This window comes from Danio aesculapii, chromosome 1, assembly GCF_903798145.1.
Source record: "Danio aesculapii chromosome 1, fDanAes4.1, whole genome shotgun sequence".
Taxonomy (NCBI): Eukaryota; Metazoa; Chordata; class Actinopteri; order Cypriniformes; family Danionidae; genus Danio; species Danio aesculapii.
The window spans coordinates 39,793,397-39,812,355 of record NC_079435.1 but is presented as its reverse complement, the minus strand read 5'-3'; the positions used below and the strand labels follow the sequence as shown (position 1 = coordinate 39,812,355).

Here is an 18,959-nt window from a genome sequence, read left to right as displayed (position 1 = left end):
TCTGTTTAACGGGAAGATTTTCTCAACACATTTCTAAACATAATAGATTTAATAACTCATTTCTAATAACTGATTAATTTTATCTTTGCCATGATGACAGTAAATAAGCTTAAAGGGGCTAATAATTTTGACCTTAAAATTGTGTTTAAAAATTAAAAACTGCTTTTATTCTAGCCAAAATAAAACATATAAGACTTTCTCCAGAAGAAAAAATATTATCAAGACATACTGTGAAAATTCCCTTTCTCTGTTAACCACCATTTGGGAAATATTTAAAATAAAAAAAATTCAAAGGGGGCCAATAATTCTGACTTCAACCATATATATATATATGTGCATATATATATATATATATATATATATATATATATATATATATATATATATATATATATATATATATATAAATAGAAAGAAAAACACAGCAGTAGGTTTTTTATACTTTATATAATAATTTACATATATAATTTTTCTAAATAGGGTAGCATGGCGGCGCAGCAGGTAGTGCAATCGCCTCACAGCAAGAAGGTCCAGGTTCAAGGCCCGGCTGGGTCAGTTGGCATTTCTGTGTGGAGTTTGCATGTTCTCCCCGTGTTTGCGTGGGTTTCCCCCACAGTCCAAAGACATGCGCTATATGTGAATTGAATAAGCTTAATTGCCCGTAGTCTTTGTGAGTGTGTGCGCGCAAGAGTGTGTGGGTGTTTCCCAGTGTTGGGTTGCAGCTGGACGGGCATCTGTTGTGTAAAACATATGCTGGATAAATTGGCGGTTGATTCCGCTCTGGAGACCCCAGATTAATAAAGGGATTATGCCGAAAAGAAAATGAATAAACTAATTTTTTGAATAATAATTTATTTATTTATTTATTTATTTGCTTGGCAGTTAATTGTTAACACAAACATTATGCTAATGAGCTAACAGTTATCATTAAAATACATTATTGATTGACCTCCTACATGTTTACAAACTTAAAACAGCATTAACATACAGCAACAAAAAAAGTCACCACAAAGGCAAAAATGGCTTTCCTAGTGAAAATATTTGAAAAGGTTTAACTGGACCACACACACACAAAATATGTCTTATCTTTAACAGTGGCCATATGGCAATTATCAAATGTGACATATGTCAGTTGCTGAACATGTGACAGAAAGAGCGAGAGAGTGTTAGTGGTGTGTGGACAAAGACACTGAGATGTGATCATGTGATCTCATGGCTGAACTGATTTACTCTATATTGACATTACAGTAGTGTGAACACATGCAGCTCTCTCTCTCTCTCTCTCTCATACACACACACACACACTCTCTCTCTCTCTCTCTCTCTCTTAGCTCTTACAGTGGATGTATCTCCATAGCGCTAGTCGTGTTCACATCAGTCTGCCTCTCTCCATCTCTGGCCGGACTCTGACGTTTAAATCCCCGCTGTGTCCCGTCCACCGAACCGAGCCGAACCGGGCTGTGCTGAGTCCCGGTGTGCGGGTCCAGCTCCGCGTAGAAGGGTGAAGGTGGTCCTCAGAGAGGATGTCGGTGTGACTGACGTGTCCGGGTAATGAGCGACAGACAGGTCCACTGTGTGGGTGAAGAAGACAGGACACATCCAGAGACTGAGACGCTACAGCTCACATACAAAAACAAGAGTGAAGGAAAGACTGCCACTCTCCTTCGGCGGAGAGCAAAACCAAGAGCGGCGCCACAGCGACCACTACTGCTGGAAGACCACATGACAGACCGCTTCTTGTCAAGGTGTGTGTGTGTCTGCGCGCGCGCTCTAAATAGTACATATAACATTACATGTACTTTACTGTTGAAAAGTTTAGGTCGGTCATTCATTCATTTTCCCTCCGCCTAGTCCCTTTGTTCATCAGGGGTCGGCCGAGCCGAATTAACCACCAACTTATCCAGCAAATGTTTTACACAGTGGATACCTTTCCAGCTGCAACCCAGTACTGGGAAACACCCATTACACTTATTCACACACATACACTACGACCAATTTAGTTTATTCAATTCACTTATAGCGCATGTCTTTAGACTGTGGGGGAAACCAGAGCACCCGGAGGAAAGCCACGTCAACACAGGGAGAACATGCAAACTCCACACAGAAATGCCAACTGACCCAGCCGGGACTCGAACCAGCAACCTTCTTGCTGTGAGGCCATAAATTAAGTCAGTAAGATGTAATATTTTTATAAGAATTATTCAATGCTCACCAAAATTCAATGAATGTATAAATGCAAAATTTAAATATAAAATAGTTGACATTTAAATAGAATTTAAAATAAATATTTTACAATTATTTTAGAAATGAAACCGTATAAATAAAAAAAACATGGTAAAATAAAATAATAAAATAAACAAATAAAAAATTTAAATAGACAGTAAGCCTATCAGTGGTTTTCGTAAACATCTAAAAAGTAATAAAAGCACAGCTGAATTGTCTTCAGATTTTATCACAAACTATTTTAATATGCTGATTTTTTTTTTCAATGTTGCAAACTGAAGGGTCATGCTTTTTAATATAAAAGAGTTCATACTTTTGTGAAAACCAATACCCATTAGCACATTTGTCCCTTCCCACTTTACTGACACCAGAAGTTTTGTTCCTCTAATTTTCCTAATAGGGATTTAAAGTAGTCTTTGATAAGCCATTGCAAGACATGAATAAACCCAAGCAAAGGAGAATCAAAACACACTACTAAAGTTCATTTAAGCAAAGTATGAAAATTTGACAAATAGACAAAAGGTACACGGTTTTACTTGAAGACACAATTTGCATGTTTTATTTTTTCAATAAAATATCCCAAAACCACCAGAACTGTATAATTACATAATCACAAATGTTTCAAGGGCTTTTCAAATCTAAAGAAGTCATTTTATCAAGTGACCTCGTTCTGTGTGGTCATGCTAATGGTGTAATGCACTCTTGATTTCTGGTTTGGTTTTACACAACAAAGACCGTTTTTTCATACGCTGTGCTTTTTATTAGACTGCACAGAGCAGCAATATAACTGTAACCTGAAATGTTTTAGTATGAGAAAACAGCGCTGCTCCTTCCCCAAATGGAAGCGGTCGACTGTGGCATAATAAAAGCTCTGCTGCTTGTTCAGCAATTGCTTCAGTGGTCTTTTTCACCTCAATGGCTTTCAGTCTTACTCAGCTTTATGATAAGTTCTGAATACATCAGCTCACCCATGAACAAGATTTATGCAGGAGTCCTGTAAGATGTAGTGAAGGCAAATGATTCCACACTCATGCCCTGTACACACACGATGTCTGCATTAATACTAGACGGAGGGAGTGTCTGAGGCTACGTCTACACGAATCTGGAAACATTTGATAATGGCTTTTTCTTCTAAAACTGTTATGTCCTCAGTATCTTTTTCAAATCTTTCCATCATCCACACTAAAACAACTGTAAACACATTTGCTCATGTACTGCACGTGCGCACAGACGTAAGAAGCTTTTACCTGCATCATGAGTTTATTTTATAGGTGGGCATAGATTCATTTTTTTTAATCTAGATTAAGCTCACTGTAATCTTGGAATTAATCTAGATTAAAATGGCTCATTTGAATTCTACTGAAGGCATTCAGAACATGTGTGCTAAGTTACCCAAAATAATGACTAAAAGTAAGGCTTTGAGAATGGGTTTCTCAAGCGAGGTGGCGCATTAGACCAGTTGCTCATCTCCTGTTTCCAAAATGCATCACAAACTGCTTGAGAAACTGTTCTTTGATAATTGGGGATGAAAATAAACTATGTTCAATAAGATGTACTTGTGTTTACTAACTGTTTATTCAGTTAAACATTAATTTTGAACTGTAGGCCTACATAAGCTCCAAACAGCACTTTTTAATTACCTTAATGCGACTAAAGTCAGAACTGAACTAAACAGAAATGGAATTAAGACATGTGGAGTATGCATATATTAGTGGCATTATTGAAGTAAACACCGCCATCAAACTATTATGGTCATGTAGGACTTTTCGCCATATTTTCCGACAAGATCCACACACACAGCTGTCGGTAAAGCTGTCGGATTAAAATGAAGGATTGTTTTCCAAAGCCTCCATTTTCACAATCCAGACTGCAACAGTATGTGAAGTTTTATAAACTAATTTCGAGAGGAGCATGTGATGATTGATCGCAGTTGCTCTCTCATCCGTAATTAGCAATAATTAAATCAGATTGATTCAAGCCTATAATAAATAGAGCGATTTCACCCTACTGCCTCATCTTCGTTTTGGAAGAATCCCTCTCTCCACCCCTATCTCGAACCCCCTTACATGTTAATTGACTAGGCGGGAGTCCTGGCTCAAATATCTCAGAGCTCAGGGTTCTCTCCTGGGACAACATGACAGCAATTTATAAATGTGAACTCTTGCAAATGGCTTTATCCATTTTAGACAGCGTTTACACAAAGATATGTTTAAATGACTAAAAATACTGTCTCAGTGTGGAGGGAAGGCCAAAACGGAAAGAAAAATATGTTCTTAAATGAAAACGCTTTGGTGGACATGGCATGAAGCTCACACTGACACGATCGTCATTGTGAAGACAGCCAGTCACATCCAGCTTGAACCGCGACAAAAAAGGCTGAGAAATCATAGTAGTAGTGTATAAATATTGATTATAAAGCACAGGGTGATTACCAACCATGATATTAAGCTTTTCCTCCATTTCGACATACAGCTATTCTCTGGCATTGCACAAGACTCGATGGACCCACAATTCAGTATGGCAACGCTTGACGTCACTCCATTCAAAGTCAATGAGAACTGTTAACGCTGACACAGCGTAATCAAAATACACCTTTGTTTGTGGTGATGACATGCCCTCTAGTGGTAAAAATAACAAACTGCACATTTAAAAGCTTTAACGGGTCACAAAACATCAAAATGTAATTTTTGAGATGTCGACAGTCATATGCATGTCCCACATTGCAAAAAATATTTATTAGGACACATATATTTCACTAGTAAGTGAAAATTGGTTGTTTTTGCGTTGTTTAGAGCAAATTCATTCTTCCGGTTTAAAACAAAATTTTTACCTCCTAAACAGTGCTTAATTTGTGAATTGCGAGGTCCCGGAACAGATCAGGCTAACGGATCCAGCATGTTGCCAGAGGATGTAGAGGTGTCGCACACAAAAGTGAACAGTGGACGGGGATCGGTAAAATAAGGTGCCGGATCCGACGTGTTCCAGCATAAATTAAGCCCTGCTCTTAAGGCTCAAGGAGTTTTTTTACATGCATTTTTTATTTCTCTTTGCTATTTGGGCTTATTAGAACCTAATTAGAATAAAACCTAAGTATCTTCTTTTGATATGATGTACTTTTAGAGAAAAATTATGTCCATATATGTGGACTCGTGGTCCGAATTTACATAAAACACTTTTTTCCTTTTTTGACTATCAGAGAGTAAAACAATATTTTTTTGCCCATTTTGAACAGTTAAAATAGTGTTTAGGATATTTCATATGCTGCAAAACAGTTGCAGGATGACACTGTATGTCTGTAACAAAATATAAAACATTCAAAGTATTTTAAATAGCCACTTAAGAGCTAAAATGTGCTGTCCACGTATGTGGCCACTAAGCCCAAGGAGGTTAAAGCTACGTCACGGCGATGAGATCATTGTGTAAATTCCAGCGTGGCGATTGACTGTCTGTACCGGCCGCTACAAAGTGACTTCATTGAGTTTTCAGCACATCTGTTCATTAATTCATGAGAAAGACTTGACTGAAACTAATCAGTGCAACTTCATTAATATGTATGATATAGCTTCAAAGACTCTTTTATGTTACAGTGTTCAGAGAGATGCCACCTTGTGTTGCCAACTGCAATTCAAACAAATAGTAGAATTGTTCTGAGACATGTGGTCGTCAATGTTGTTTATAAGTGGGCCAAAATTAAGGCTTTGTTTCCATTTCCTCACGATAAGAGCACATGTTTTGATTACAGCGGTCTGCTAACACGCGATAGAAATATGTTTGGAAGAAAATTTTTTTACTGGAGAGCATTTCGAATCTGTAAATTATAAAATCCGGATTTGCCACTCGTCTTCTTTATATATCTAAAAAAAAATAAATAAAAAATAAAAAAGACACTGCTCCAGTTTGTGTTGATTGTCTTGTCTCTACAGATTTGGTGAGTGTGTAATCAATGTTCTTACTTTATGTTTATTCAGATGGCAAACTTAGTATCGTCAGCAATACTCTTTCAGTGTTTAAAGACACACTTTATTGAATATGATTTAGTTAATAAGTTTACAGTAATATCACTACAATATTATGGACTAAAAATCCTCCACTTCCACACAGCTCTCAGATTCGCTGTAATGCTGCTCTCCGAATCGCTGTCTGTGTTGCCACTGTGAAAATCAGCTGTAGTGCACGTAATGAAACACCCCTTTTCATGCAAACCCTTCCATCTTTCGCCACTCAACAGTTCCACCTAAACAAAGCTGGACTCATCCACTTTTCCTTTTTTTAAACTAGAGGTGTGAAAACACCCTGTTGAGACAGGAGGGGTTCATGACCCTTTAAATGGGGGGAAACTACAATCTCATGAAAAATTGCGGATGAAAAAAATCTATGGATTTCTCTTGACATGCTTTGCTCACTGCTGCTCTCTGATTGGTGGAATTGTCTGCAAAGAATTAGGAACTATGTAGTTTGTCTGCACAAATGACCCCATTAAACATTATGGTTTGTTCACAAAACGTAAAGCAAACACACAAGACTTCATCGCTACAGTGTTTATTTTCCCTCAGTCATTTGTAGCTGAATTGCGTCCGATAAACAGAATAGTTCTCTGAAATCTTTTACAAAATATAACCAATATTTACAATAGCTGTATTAAAAATACAAAAAGTAGTTACAGACTCTGCCAGTTGTCTTTGTAAAAGACATAGAAATACACGTGATTCTTTTCGATTGGGCTGGATAGAAACACAAGGAGCTAACAACGAGTAACACTACAAGTAATGATAACTATCACAAAGTAAATATATACCGTCATTACTATATACTGACAGTATCATGATCGCCTATCATCTATGTAACAACTATACTTTATATGTTCTGGACTACAATCTCTTGCATGTGAACATGTGCAATAATTCATGATCTTAATTACTGACAGATAAAATTAAATTAAAATACAAAAACATAAAATCTTTTTCCAACAGAAATGCGGGCACGTTTGGAAAGTTTTCAGGAACACATCGGATGAGACGATTCATGTTTAAAAAGATTATATAAACTCATGAGAAACACTAAACACTGATATCAGCACAGAGAGAGATGTCTCTGTCTTTTGAGGTCTGGGAGCTACTCACTTGTCTTTAAGTGTCCGAAAAGGATCCCAAATCCCTCGGTGATTGATTGATTGATTGATTGATTGATTGAAAACTCCCTCTCACATGCACATCCGCAAACAGTTTCTTAAACATGTGACATAACAACCTGGCAGATTAAAACTTCAGATGAAATAATACTGTTTCGGTAGTTTTGGTAACACTGATAATGCAATACGAGCAACAGCTCTGATCACTATATACACTTTAAAATGAGACCACGTGCTTCATTTTCTAAATGCAATAATGAAATTGTTCTTGTGTTGCCTTGTTATGCAGAACAAAGTGCTAAGATTTTCTCTGCTCCTCTTTCACGGGGATCTCTGTGAAAGTCCAGAATGCTTTACTGTGGTAGGTCCATTGTCATGTTTACATGTTGTGAAACTATGGGGTGTAGATTTATAAAGCGTCCCTTGTTAAACTGCAGATATTTGTTCACTTTCTGTAAAGAGAAAAAACAGGTTAGAAAATGATCATTTAAAAAAGAAAAATAAATAAAATAAATAAAAATATATAGATGACACAACGTGGACACATATTTGATTTTTATTTTATACTAAATGAACTTTTCAATATGCAGAATTCATTTGTGCCTTTATTTGGAATTGATGAATTTTATACTGTATATTTCATACTGTAACTACACACAACTATGCATTTTATTTGCGTTTATTAAGCTAAATAACAGGCACTTTCAAACTATTAAAACTGAATATAAAACAGTTAAATATACATAATAAATATATGAATGCAAACATTCAGCTGGACTGACAAAGATGGACATGTATTTTATTTTATAACCAATATTATTTTTATGTTCATGTTAAAATTGCTTTTTATTTTACTGTTTATAATAAAACTACAACATTAAAGCCATCATGTGAAACTTAATTTATTTATTACTGCTAATAGACTTTCTAAGTTATTGTTTAATAGCTGAATATGAGTTATTTATTTATTTAAGTTTATTTAAGTTTAAGTTTATTTATTTAAGGACAAACATCCTGTTGGACAGAGACTAACCAACCATTTATTTCATGACCAATACACATTATTTCCATATTTAATTTGACAATTATCATTAGGCAAAAACTATGTTTTCTAACATTAAGACCATAATATGCAATAAGTACATTTATTTATTTACTATTTGCTTGCTAGTTTGTTTTCTGCACTCTCAGAAAAAAAGGTACACGGTGGTACAAATAATGTTCCTTAAGGAGCAGTTTTGTACCTTTGTAAAAGTTGTACCTTATATGGTACAGAAAAGACCTCTTTTGAAACTGTTCTGTACCTTTTATGGTACAATTAAAATGAAGGTATACAATTGTTCTCATAAAAAGGTACAAATGTGTTGAACAACTCCTTTACAATATCTATGAAAATAAATATGACTGGAAAGGCAAAGTGATTTTATGAATAGTTTCTATATTAAATCAAGAATCATCATTTAAAAGCATATGTTTAAAGAAACTCATGCACATTGATTATTAAGTTCTATAATACAAAACAACTGGTAAAGGAAAACTTTAGGTATTGTAAACTAAAGGCATTTTTAATAAACATTAGGTAAGAATTTTCTAATAAATACATTTTCATTATTGATATCTGCACCTTTTGGCATTTGCTTTCCAGTACGCACGTGAGCTGGCAAAAATTCCTGCATATGCAAAGTGTTCATGCAGACCTTTTAGTATTGTAAATCAAACATTGTGCATCTCTCGTTACAATACTTTTGCATAATTCTAGTAAATTAAATGAACTTTTAAGTGATTACAAAGGTATTGTGTGAAAAGTGGAGAAACTTTTTTTATATTGTACATGGGGGAATATATTTCTAACATTTTTGTGAAAAATGTTGTGAAATACTTAGCAAAAAATTTATATTTTGATGTATGTTAAAGTATTTTTTATTCTTTATTGTAAATGGAAAAGGTGCATTTACACACAAATACACTTTGTTTAAAAATGTATTTGATGTTTTATATTTACTAAAAATAAATTGGTGCATTTTGGATATACAGTGGCAAAATGCCTTTAAATAGTTCTTGAAGGAACACATTTGTAAAAAGTGTCTTATCACTGTAGTGGTACCTTCATTGATTGATGAAGATACAATATTGGATCTGCAGGTTTTAAAAACCAAAGGTACATTTTGGTTTCCCATGGTACAAGTCACGTCCTTAAAGGTACAAACTGCAATGGTACAAATTTGTTTCTTTGTCTTAAGGTACAATGCTGTCCCATAAAAAGTACAGCCCCAGTGACAAGGGTTTGTCACTGTACCATTTTTTCTAAGAGTGTATGCAAAATCTGATGTTTTTATTTGTGAATCTACAACATTAAAATGATAATATGAACCAGTCCATTTATTTGGTTTGTTTCAATAAATTAAATGGGCAAATGTCAAAGTTATTATTAGTCTATGTCTAGTACTTTTTAAAAATACAACTATTAGTTCTTGTCCTGTTCCTTTTTTTTCTTTTTCTTTCAGATAATCTTTTCCACACACTCACCATCCGCTTGTGATCGTCGTGGAGTCTGGCAGTGGCTGTATGGTGGTAATCTGCTGGACGAGTGCAGTGGAGGAGGATCGCATGTCCTTTTAAGGAATCGAGATCTCTGCAGAGCCGCGCTGTAGTCTGGTGGCCGTCGCCCATGAGCATGACTGTTGGAGTCTGCCTCAGCCAGTGAGAGAGCAGTGTAACCCGGTGGTGTGGGCGGCGGCTCTCTGAAATGCCCCTCCCTCCGACTCACGGTGTTCTTGTTTGTGTTTGGAGTTTCGTCTTTTCCTCCTCTGCGTTTTATCGTTCCTGTGTCTCCTTCCAGTTCATCAGCCCAGTAGCCGGTAGGAGTGGTCATGTGACTCCGCCCCATCCCGTCTGACAGTGTCTCCCAGCTGCGGCTGTCGTAATATCCCACACGCTGAGGAATACTTTGAATATTGTCGTGGGATCCACTGGAGCAGGATGTCCAGCTGCCACGACCGCTGTCTGCTGCGTCCAGTGATGCGCGGTCACACTGATCCTGAGTCAAGGAGTAGGACCTGAGAGAAATAAATAGTAGATATTCAATTCAAAGAACAACCTACAATTTCCTAATTTGGTAACACTTTATTTTGATGGTTCATTTGAGTATTAGTAGACTGCTTAATATCTGTTGATACTGCTCCTTCAACAGACATTTAACTTACCATAAGAAACTTTGCAAGTACATGTCAACTTACACTAACCCTAACCTAAAAGTCTACTTATAATCTAGTGAGAATTAGTTGACATGTAGATGCAATGTAACTTAAATTCAACAAACAAATCATAAAAATAAAGTGTGACCCCAAGACTTATTCAGTGGTACACTCCACTGATGACCCACTGCACTGCTTATTTTGTATGTCTACCTTAATTAACACACTGGTTAACTAGTGATGGGTCATTCTTAAACGATTCCTTCAATTTAAATTAATCTTTTATGTAACTCGAGAATGATGAGTCCTATTGGCGAGTAATTTGTTAATTCACACATGCGCACGTTTGTGCACATTGTGTCCTTTTTCGAGTCTCCTATTGGGTTTGAGTTGTTCGTTTATTATGTGCAAGACAGAAGCCAATCATATGTGGTCAGAAAGATCTGTTCATCTCAAGTTCTGGGTTTGAGTCAATTATTTTCTCTTATAGCATTCTAAGACTTGTTTCAAGTGTGATCAATATTTGGGCTAGTGGTAGATGTGTTTGAAAGCAACTCATAATTCGACAAATTGAACAAAATGACTTGAAAAAAAGATTTGTTCATCTTGATGAACAAGTCTCAAAGGTCTGGCTCAGTAAAATGATCTGAACTTCCCTTCACTACCAATAACTCAAATGTGCGTATCTGACAAGAACCTCCCAGTTCATCTAAAACTTCCAATTTCAATGCACTTCTGAGCATTTACTTCCATGGAATTGATGTTGCAAGCATCAGCTGCATTTTCCAATTATCCATCACTGACACACCCTTGCTGCAGCTCTGATATTATATAATATAATAAATAATAAAGTTGTACTTTTGAAGAAATTTTAAAAAGTACTGCAGTGTTTGGGTGTAAATAACTATTACTACTGAAATGTGCATATTACATACAATGTGTGAAGTGTATTCGGTGGTTGACAGTTCTCAAACGTTGACACGTTATCAACTCGCTCATCTTGAAAAAGCGAGTGCGTCATTACATATTTGCGCGTGTATGCTGCTAATATGCTAAAATAATTACCCTTTGTGCACAGAAGACACAATATAAAAACAGTAACTGAAGTGACTGAAGCCCACAGACAATCCTGATCTAAACCTGGCTGAAAATCCTTGGTGATAAAGTTATGGCTAAGAAACAAAAGTCTGAATCTGAAGATAAGTTGATCAAGTGCACAGCAGAAGTCTGTGAGAGATTAGTTATGCCCACTTAGAGACTAGCAATGTCCAGTGTTCTGATGTGCTCAAGTCATTCAAATCAATGGCCTCTACATCCTTACTCATTTTGACTGCTGTAACCTTCAGAAATGTTAGCTGTAATCTTTATCTGTGCGACAATCATCGGTCTAACTTCGACCAAGAGATTTTGATAAAATGCTTTGATTATTTAGTAAAACCCTGATCTACATCACTGTTCTACTTCCTTCAAATTTGAATAATGAAGATTACATTTCAGGGAAAAGGGAGAATGTATAACAGTTACACACTAGACATTTTGAACTGATTGAACCATTTCTTTTATCATCCATTTAAAAACATATACATTACATCTGAAGTGCGTAAAGTCTTACCCCAGGCTTAATTGATCAGGCTCCGCCCTGCGTGCACTGAGTGGATGTGCAAGTGAATGAGGCTGAGAGTGTGTGTGGTCATCAACCATGAGGAGCTCAGAGGAGGAGGAGCTTAACAGACTCATCTGATCTGATACCTCACTCACCACTAACTGTGGGCCTAGGAGAAAAACACATGCACAAACAATCAAGCAACTGAATATACTCTTCCTTACCGTTCAGAAATGGGAATCTTTAGGTTTATATATATATATATATATATATATATATATATATATATATATATATATATATATATATATATATATATATATATATATATATAAGAAACTAATGATGCATCACTCTAATTTGTGAAAAATATGCATTCCTTTAATTAAAAAATCTTGTAAAAATATGTAGTATAAACTATGCATGGTATCTAATCAGCAGAGATTCTAATTTCAGTTAACATTATATTGATACTTCTTTACATTTAAATAACGTTGTGATAAGTTTCACAAACTGTAAATACACAAAACCTCAGGTAGCATTTTATTTTACATTCTCATGTACATGCTATTTATTTAGTGAATACAGTAGTGATCTACAATGCAATTGTGTTAATTCCACATACTGAAAAAACTGCATCCAACTTTATTTTAAACCTAAAATTACTGAAGTTCAATTCAGTCACAGAGTTAAATAAAAAGGTAAACTACGCATGAAACTAGGGCCAAAAACATCTGGCCACCATTTATTTATTAATAATTAATAACAAAAAAATACATCTAACACAGTGCTATTAATAGTATCATTATTGAATCAAATTATCCTCAATGAAACAACTTTACAAAATGAATTAAATATCACATACTAAACATCATTAAATTATTACAGAACAAAAGTACTTCATACCCAAAAAACTTCTATAATAGTAATAATAATAACAGTTATTCTTATTCTTTGTTATTATATTGCAACAGTAAACTACTGTACAGTAATTGCCATAATAATATTGATGGCTGCTTTTTCTTTGCTTTTAACCCCTTCTCTTTAGTCAAAAACCCGATTTGATGACAATAGTGTGAAGAAGCATTTATTAAACAAAGTCTTTCTGAGCCACTGAAAGCACTTTGATCACAGTGCTACATATAATGCATTTACAATACAGTTTAAGCAAATTCATAATTGGACTAAACCATCTCACATTTACAGGAGTTGTAGATACTCATTATTACTTGCACTAGGTGCTAGATGTGCACAAACGCACACAGAAAACACATTCCACCAACATGAAAAAGTAAGCATCGAAGAGGACTATAAACAGAGCTAAAAAAAGCACTAACTGCTTTACCACACATGATCGGTTCATACCTTTTCTAGGTGTGCTCTGAGGGGAGTTACGCGGAGATGAGAGGAGAGATGAAGCGCTTGATTGGCTGTCCTCGGGGAGCTTTCGTTGTCTGTCGCGACCCTCTAATCACAGACAAAAAGTTTATTTTGAGAGACTGATCATCTACAGACAAATCTCTCAGTACAAACGTGCTTTATACAGGTAACCACCAGCAGATGGCGCTGCAATGCTGTGAAGACATTTTTATAGGTATAACAGAGAAACATCTTACCGAATGGTAACTCTTTGCTAACAGATTTCTTGCGACCATGATTTCCATTTGTTTGTTGAGGACTGGCACTTCTCTGTCCAGCAGGAGATGCATCAACTCGTCTCTTCTCACCAGCGTGCTTCAGTGCTGAAATAACAAACACAGACATGTATCAGTTTACAATAATACTAAATGTTTGGATTTCTTTTAACACATACCAAAAGTCTTGGATACAAATTATAGAGTAACATTACTCATTTGTAATTCTGTATTTTGTCAGTTCTGGTTCATTTACAACATTCTCTACGAACAGTTCAGTAGCATACACAGTAGTCAACATTTGAAGTGGATCAAAAATGTTTCTCAAAATTGTCTCAAGGCAAGAATGGGTGTTATTTAATAGTTTTGGGACAACTGTGATTAAAGTTGATGATGCTCTTTAATAATAATAATAATAATAATAATAATAATAATAATAATAATAATAATAATAATAATAATAATAATAATAATAATAATATATTTTATTTATAACGTGCTTTTCTAAAACCCAAAGCGCTTAGAAGCCACAATCAAATGATGCTTCTTTAAATGTTAACTACTGTATATGTTTGTAACCTAAACATTTGCATTAGAGAAACAGTTCGCCTGAAATAATGAAAAATAACACCCTAAATTAACTTACCCTCAAGCCATCCTCAGTGTATATAATTTTTTTTTTTTTGTCAGACGAACATAGATGGGTTAATTTTCTATTTAATCCTGACACTTCCATGCTGTATAATAGTATTTGATTGTGGCTTCTATTTTGAAGCTTCCAAAAGTACATAAGTCAGTCGTAAACTAACCCAAACACAGCCAAGGGGTTAACGCATGCGTTAAAATGAGGATATCGATGCATTTTTGGTAAAAGAAATACGAAAAGTTATTAAATTACTGACTTCTGGTGGCTGCTGAATGCATGTTAAGAGGGACAGATGTACACAATGTATTGCGCAAGACAGGCAGACACATTGTAAGAATAATATACTAAATAACGTAACACTATTGCTACATTACAACAACTGTGTGGTAAATGGTTACTGTGACATGCGTCAATACCTGGAGCTTCTGCTATCGATGTGTCTTACGTTAGATACATCAGTCACGCATAACGTACATTCAGTCACCACCAGAAGTTTATATTTGGAGTTTAACATTTAAAAATGTGAAATGTTTTTTTTTTTTTACAAAAACACATCAATCCGGTTCATGCACACGGTGACCTGCAGGGTTTTGCTCCAACTTGCCTCAACACACCTGGCTGGGTGTTTCAAGTATACCTTGATTAGCTTGTTCAGGTGTGTTTGATTAGGGTTGGAGCTAAAATCTGCAGGACACCGGACCTCCAGGTACAAGTTTGGTGACCCCTGGTCTATAATATAAAACTAACTATTAATATAAAACCTTTTTTTTTTTACATTTCTAAATCAATTACATCAAATATTAATATCAGGGTATTTTTTTAAGGTGTGTTTGACTCACTGGAGCTGTTGGCAGGCTCACAGGTCATAGAGAGCTCATGAAGCGTGTCCTCATTGCTCTCGTTTGAGTGTGTGTCCAGATACTGGCGCACTCGTCTGCTCATCATCTCCACCTCATACAGCTTCTTAGCACTGAGGAAAGAGCTTCGTCTGCCTTTCCTCTTTCCACCCATCGTTCCAATGTCAGACAGAGAAGAGCTGCTCACTTGACTTAGAGATCTACACAACGGGACAAAACACACAGTGATCGTTACTACAACATGTTAAAACAAAATAGGAAGTGAGCAAAACAGCTACATAGACAAGACGTGAATGCTGCTCGAGAATTATCATGGCATTTTTTACATGCACAAAGAGAATTGAGATGGGTGACTACTTTACAAAACTACAGCTCAGTTATTTGTTCGTTATGACTAGGGAGAAGAGACAGACATGAGTAATTGACTAGTTAGTTGCGTATTTGTCTAACCAGCATATTAGTAAAACACCAATCACTTTAAGAAGTTACCAATTAACAAGTAACTAAATACAAATTAAATTACATCAAAATTTGCTTTAAAGAAATAAAAAAAAAGGTATAAACAAACAAAAAACTAAAATAAATAAAACATTGTTGACATAGCAACTAATTGAAGTAAAATAAAGAACTGTAACAAAAATAAAGCTGAACAGTATTTTTTCAAAACAAACAGATAAAAATTGGAGGGGGAAATGCAAAACAAAACAATAAAAATAAAACAAATAGTGAAATTATAGAGATTATACAGAGATTCTTATATAGATTATTTAAATTATTATTTTACATATGATTTAAATGGCAATTGAAAGCATAAAATAAAACCTCACCTGATATGACATTTAATGTTACAGTTGTAATAAAGGTTTGCATATATATATATATATATATATATATATATATATATATATATATATATATATATATATATATATATATATATATATATATATATATATATATATATATATATATATATATAAATAAGGTTGTATATTTATTAGGGGTGCCCATACACATCACAACCCACAGTTCAGAACACACGTGACCCGCAGATTAATAACTTTTTGAACTTGTGGGTTAATCCAACATCTATAATAAATGCAGGGAGATCGCCTCCCACATTTTTCAAATCAAGTGCATAAAAGAATTTTGGCTCAAACTGGCGTAACATGAACGATAAATGATAATGAGTTGCATATGTTTATTAATCCTTCGAAGCGCTGCATTCAAATCTGCGTTTTATCGAGAGAGTTTCAGTTTTTATTTTTTTCAGTTAGTTACAAACACTTAAATAACACAGAAGTGCTGGGAGAACAGTTTATAGTTCAGATAAAAACACTGATATTTATGGTAAAGGTTCAAATGAAACATGAAGTTTTGTGTGTGAATAGTTGAATCATTCATTGTTTGCTGATCCAAAAAATGGTCTGATCCGTGACTCAACCGTAATGTGATCCGAACTGTGAAATCTGTGATCCGTTACACCACAAATATATACAGTTAAAGTCAGAATTATTCGCCCCCTGAATTATTAGCCCTCCGCCTGTTTTATTTTTCCCCAATATCTATTTAACGGAGAGAAGATTTTCTCAACACATTTCTAAACAAAATAGTTTTAATAAACTCATTTCTAATAATTCTAGTAATTCTAATAATGATTTATTTTATTTTTGCCATGAAAAGTAAATAATATTTTACTGGATATTTTTCAAGACACTTCAATTCAGCTAAAGGCTTAACTAGGTTGATTAGGCAGGTCAGGGTAATTGGGCAAGTTATCGTATAATCATAGTTTGTTCTGTAGACTGTCGAAGAAAATTTGCTTAAAGGGGCTAATAATTTTGACCTTAAAATGGCTTTTAAAAAATTAAAAACTGCTTTTATTCTAGTTGAAATAAAACAAATAAAACTTCCTCCAGAAGAAAAAGCCTTATCAGACATACTGTGAAAATTTCCTTGCTCTGTTAAACAGTTTTGGGAAATATTTTAAAAAAGAAAATAAATTAAAAGGGGGGATAATAATTCTGACTTCAACTGTGTATGCAATATTAAAATAAAACAAAGTAAAACATGTGAGGTGTCTCCACTACACTCCAGAACACTGTATGCCTCTTCTTACACAATTAGCATAATTACTTTATTGCACATAAGAAAGTGAATTATTTTACAAACACAGAGAAACCAAAACATGCCATGCTACAAATGGAATTGTTAGTGTTTTAGTGCGCAACACAGCAAAACATGACAGTTAACAGAGAAAGTGAAGGACAGAAAGAGAGAGACACTACCAATCCCACTTACCCAAGACTCCTCCACTTTTTCTTCCTAAAACACAGTTGCAAAGAGTCGAAAACAAAGAAAATGAAGAGATTAGGAAAGAGCAGACAAAAAGACACTTAGAAAGTGAAGCCCATATAGAGTAAAAGGCCCAAAAACAAGAAGTCCAGTAAGACACCAAGCACACAAATGGCACAGAAACTATCAGCATTGGATATATGATAATACTTAGTACACTGCAAATACAGCAATTTAACACATCTACAGCATTTTAAAACATCATAGTGGGGTATCTTAGCTTCTAAAATGAGCAAAAGAGTCAAAACAACAGCAGAAATTATTCTATTGTCACAAACAAAAATCTGAGGAAAGGAGCTGCATTTCTTATGTTTATAGCAGTGGTGGTCAACTTGTGGGCCATGACGGTATGGCAGAAGGGTCGCCAGTTATTATTAATAGAAATAACATTGTTAATACATAGGGCTGGGCGATTCTTTCGATTAACGCTGCCTGACTGCCTGTCTGGGTTTCAACCATGGTAGTAACGGACTGAACACGGAGACTGGACAGCTTAATTTAAACCCAATGCATGAAGTTGTGGACATGCATCGCAGAGCTGGTGCAAATACAACTAATCCAAGCATTTAACTGTCTTAAGTTGTGGTGCAAAGCACATCAAATGATCGCAAAGAGCATCTCTAAAGCCTGAAACAGTAGACAGATGGGTCTTCCTCTCAAGTAACCTGTAAAGAACAGCTACATAAGACTTATCAACAACATGCTTTATGTTTGCACGATGGTCTACAAAGTGTTGTTTTTTTGGTTTTGTTTTGACTGTTGTAAATTTGCTTAACTTCTTGAGTTGACTGATGTAATGTTTTCATTGGTTAAAATGGTTCTTTTCTGAATATTTATTCAGAACAGAAGTTTTTAATGTTTAATTCAAATTGCACAATATTTACTTTGATATTTCATTCAAATCTTCTCTAACGATATTTAACTCGTGGATTTGTTTTACATTTATTTACATCTTGTTGACCAATTTATGTAAGGCAAGGCAATTAAAAATACAATGTTCCTTAACCAGATGGTTTTTCAAGTTACTTATAAAGAGAATGTTACTTCAGTCATGTTGTTGTTTTGTTTTTAGTTAACTAGTTACACAATAGTTTCCCAGTGATGAGTTACAGCTGTAAGGGCATCCGCTGCATAAAACGTATGCTGGATAAGTTGGCGGTTCATTCCGCTGTGGCGACCCCAGATTAATAAAGGGACTAAGCCGAAAAGAAAATGAATGAATGAATAGTTACACAATAAAAAATAAAATAAATTTTAAAAAATTGAAAACGTGAATTGGTCAAACTTTATGGAAAAACCTAGATTTTTTTTGCCATGTC

General features: G+C 34.9%; 2 protein-coding genes across 4 annotated transcripts in view; both read right to left on the bottom strand.

The window, feature by feature from the left end:
- klhl2 (kelch-like family member 2) overlaps positions 1 to 1,660 on the bottom strand; it is a 31,954-nt gene extending 30,294 nt beyond the window's left edge. Inside the window, exon 1 of the mRNA XM_056460319.1 lies at positions 1,339 to 1,660. Coding sequence (XP_056316294.1) covers positions 1,339 to 1,355 — 17 coding nt within the window. The 5' untranslated portion in view covers positions 1,356 to 1,660. The remainder of the gene's footprint in view (positions 1 to 1,338) is intronic.
- Positions 1,661 to 6,746: 5,086 nt separating this feature from the next.
- The window catches only part of rapgef2a (Rap guanine nucleotide exchange factor 2a), a 74,878-nt gene continuing 62,665 nt past the window's right edge, over positions 6,747 to 18,959 (bottom strand). For 2 of the 3 annotated variants that reach the window (XM_056460295.1, XM_056460301.1), the window contains 7 exons: positions 17,587 to 17,610; positions 15,268 to 15,485; positions 13,765 to 13,890; positions 13,514 to 13,615; positions 12,158 to 12,317; positions 9,878 to 10,407; positions 6,747 to 7,803 (listed from right to left, as the gene is read on the bottom strand). In XM_056460295.1, the coding sequence (XP_056316270.1) occupies positions 7,778 to 7,803; positions 9,878 to 10,407; positions 12,158 to 12,317; positions 13,514 to 13,615; positions 13,765 to 13,890; positions 15,268 to 15,485; positions 17,587 to 17,610 (1,186 nt within the window). In that variant the 3' untranslated portion in view covers positions 6,747 to 7,777. The remainder of the gene's footprint in view (positions 7,804 to 9,877; positions 10,408 to 12,157; positions 12,318 to 13,513; positions 13,616 to 13,764; positions 13,891 to 15,267; positions 15,486 to 17,586; positions 17,611 to 18,959) is intronic. The other variant, XM_056460307.1, reaches the window with a different exon arrangement.